At 50.5% G+C, this 1072-nt stretch overlaps 1 protein-coding gene across 1 annotated transcript in view; it reads right to left on the reverse strand.

Annotated features, from left to right (window-relative positions):
- The window catches only part of LOC117953886 (chromodomain Y-like protein), an 8998-nt gene that overhangs the window by 4603 nt on the left and 3323 nt on the right, over positions 1-1072 (reverse strand). The window contains exon 5 of the mRNA XM_034887310.1: positions 245-592. Within this exon, the coding sequence (XP_034743201.1) occupies positions 245-592 (348 nt within the window). The remainder of the gene's footprint in view (positions 1-244; positions 593-1072) is intronic.

A 1072-nucleotide genomic window follows, 5' to 3' on the forward strand; every position in this document is an offset into this window, starting at 1 on the left:
ATAATGTTGTCTCTCTGTAGGGATGCATCCCATAATGTTGTCTCTTTGTAGGGATCCATCCCATAATGTTGTCTCTCTGTAGGGATGCATCCCATAATGTTGTCTCTTTCTCTGTATGGATGCATCCCATAATGTTGTCTCTTTCTCTGTATGGATCCATCCCATAATGTTGTCTCTCTCTGTATGGATCCATCCCATAATGTTGCCAGATTGTTTTGTAACTTGTTGTCTCTTCCGTCAGGACCCGTCCTCCGTCAGCGCCTGGGCCACCACCGAAGAAGACTACGACTACGGCAGCGACCTGTTCTGTGACCGCGAGTCGGTGCGGGCGTTCAGGCGCCGTTACGAGCCGCCGCTGTTCTGGATCATCGCCGTGGTGGGCGGCGCCGGCAACATGGCCGTCGTCTGGATCTACATGAACTTCCGCCGCCGTCTGAAAACCAAAACCGACGTGTACCTGCTGAACCTGGCGCTGGCGGACCTGCTGTTCCTCTTCACGCTGCCGCTGTGGGCGGTGGAGGCGGCGGGCGGAGCCTGGAGCTTTGGCCCCGCCCTCTGCAAGGTCAACTTCGCCCTCTACAAGGTCAGCCGGCTTTATAATATAGATTCATATCAAACATATACGGAGGATACGGAGGATTAGGGCCACTGGTGGGACATGTATCTGAGTTCTGACTGCATCACTATCATAGTATTAGGACCTTGTGTCTAATAGGCCAGACCCATATGTTAATACTGGTCCCTGGACTCGCTGGTCTCCAGTATCAGTATTATAATACTGGGCCCTGGTCTCAAGGTGAACCTGCATCAGCATTATAATATTGGACCCTGGTGTCCAGGTGAACCTGTATCAGTAATATAGTATTGGACCCTGGTCTCCCTGGTCTCCCTGATCTCCAGGTGAACCTGTATTAGTATTATAATATTGGACCCTGGTCTCCAGGTGAACCTGTATCAGTATTATAATATTGGACACTGGTCTCCCTGGTCTCCTGGTGAACCTGTATCAGTATTATAATATTGGACCCTGGTCTCCTGGTGAACCTGTATCAGTGTTATAATATTGGACCCT

This window comes from Etheostoma cragini, chromosome 12, assembly GCF_013103735.1.
Source record: "Etheostoma cragini isolate CJK2018 chromosome 12, CSU_Ecrag_1.0, whole genome shotgun sequence".
NCBI classification, from domain to species: Eukaryota; Metazoa; Chordata; class Actinopteri; order Perciformes; family Percidae; genus Etheostoma; species Etheostoma cragini.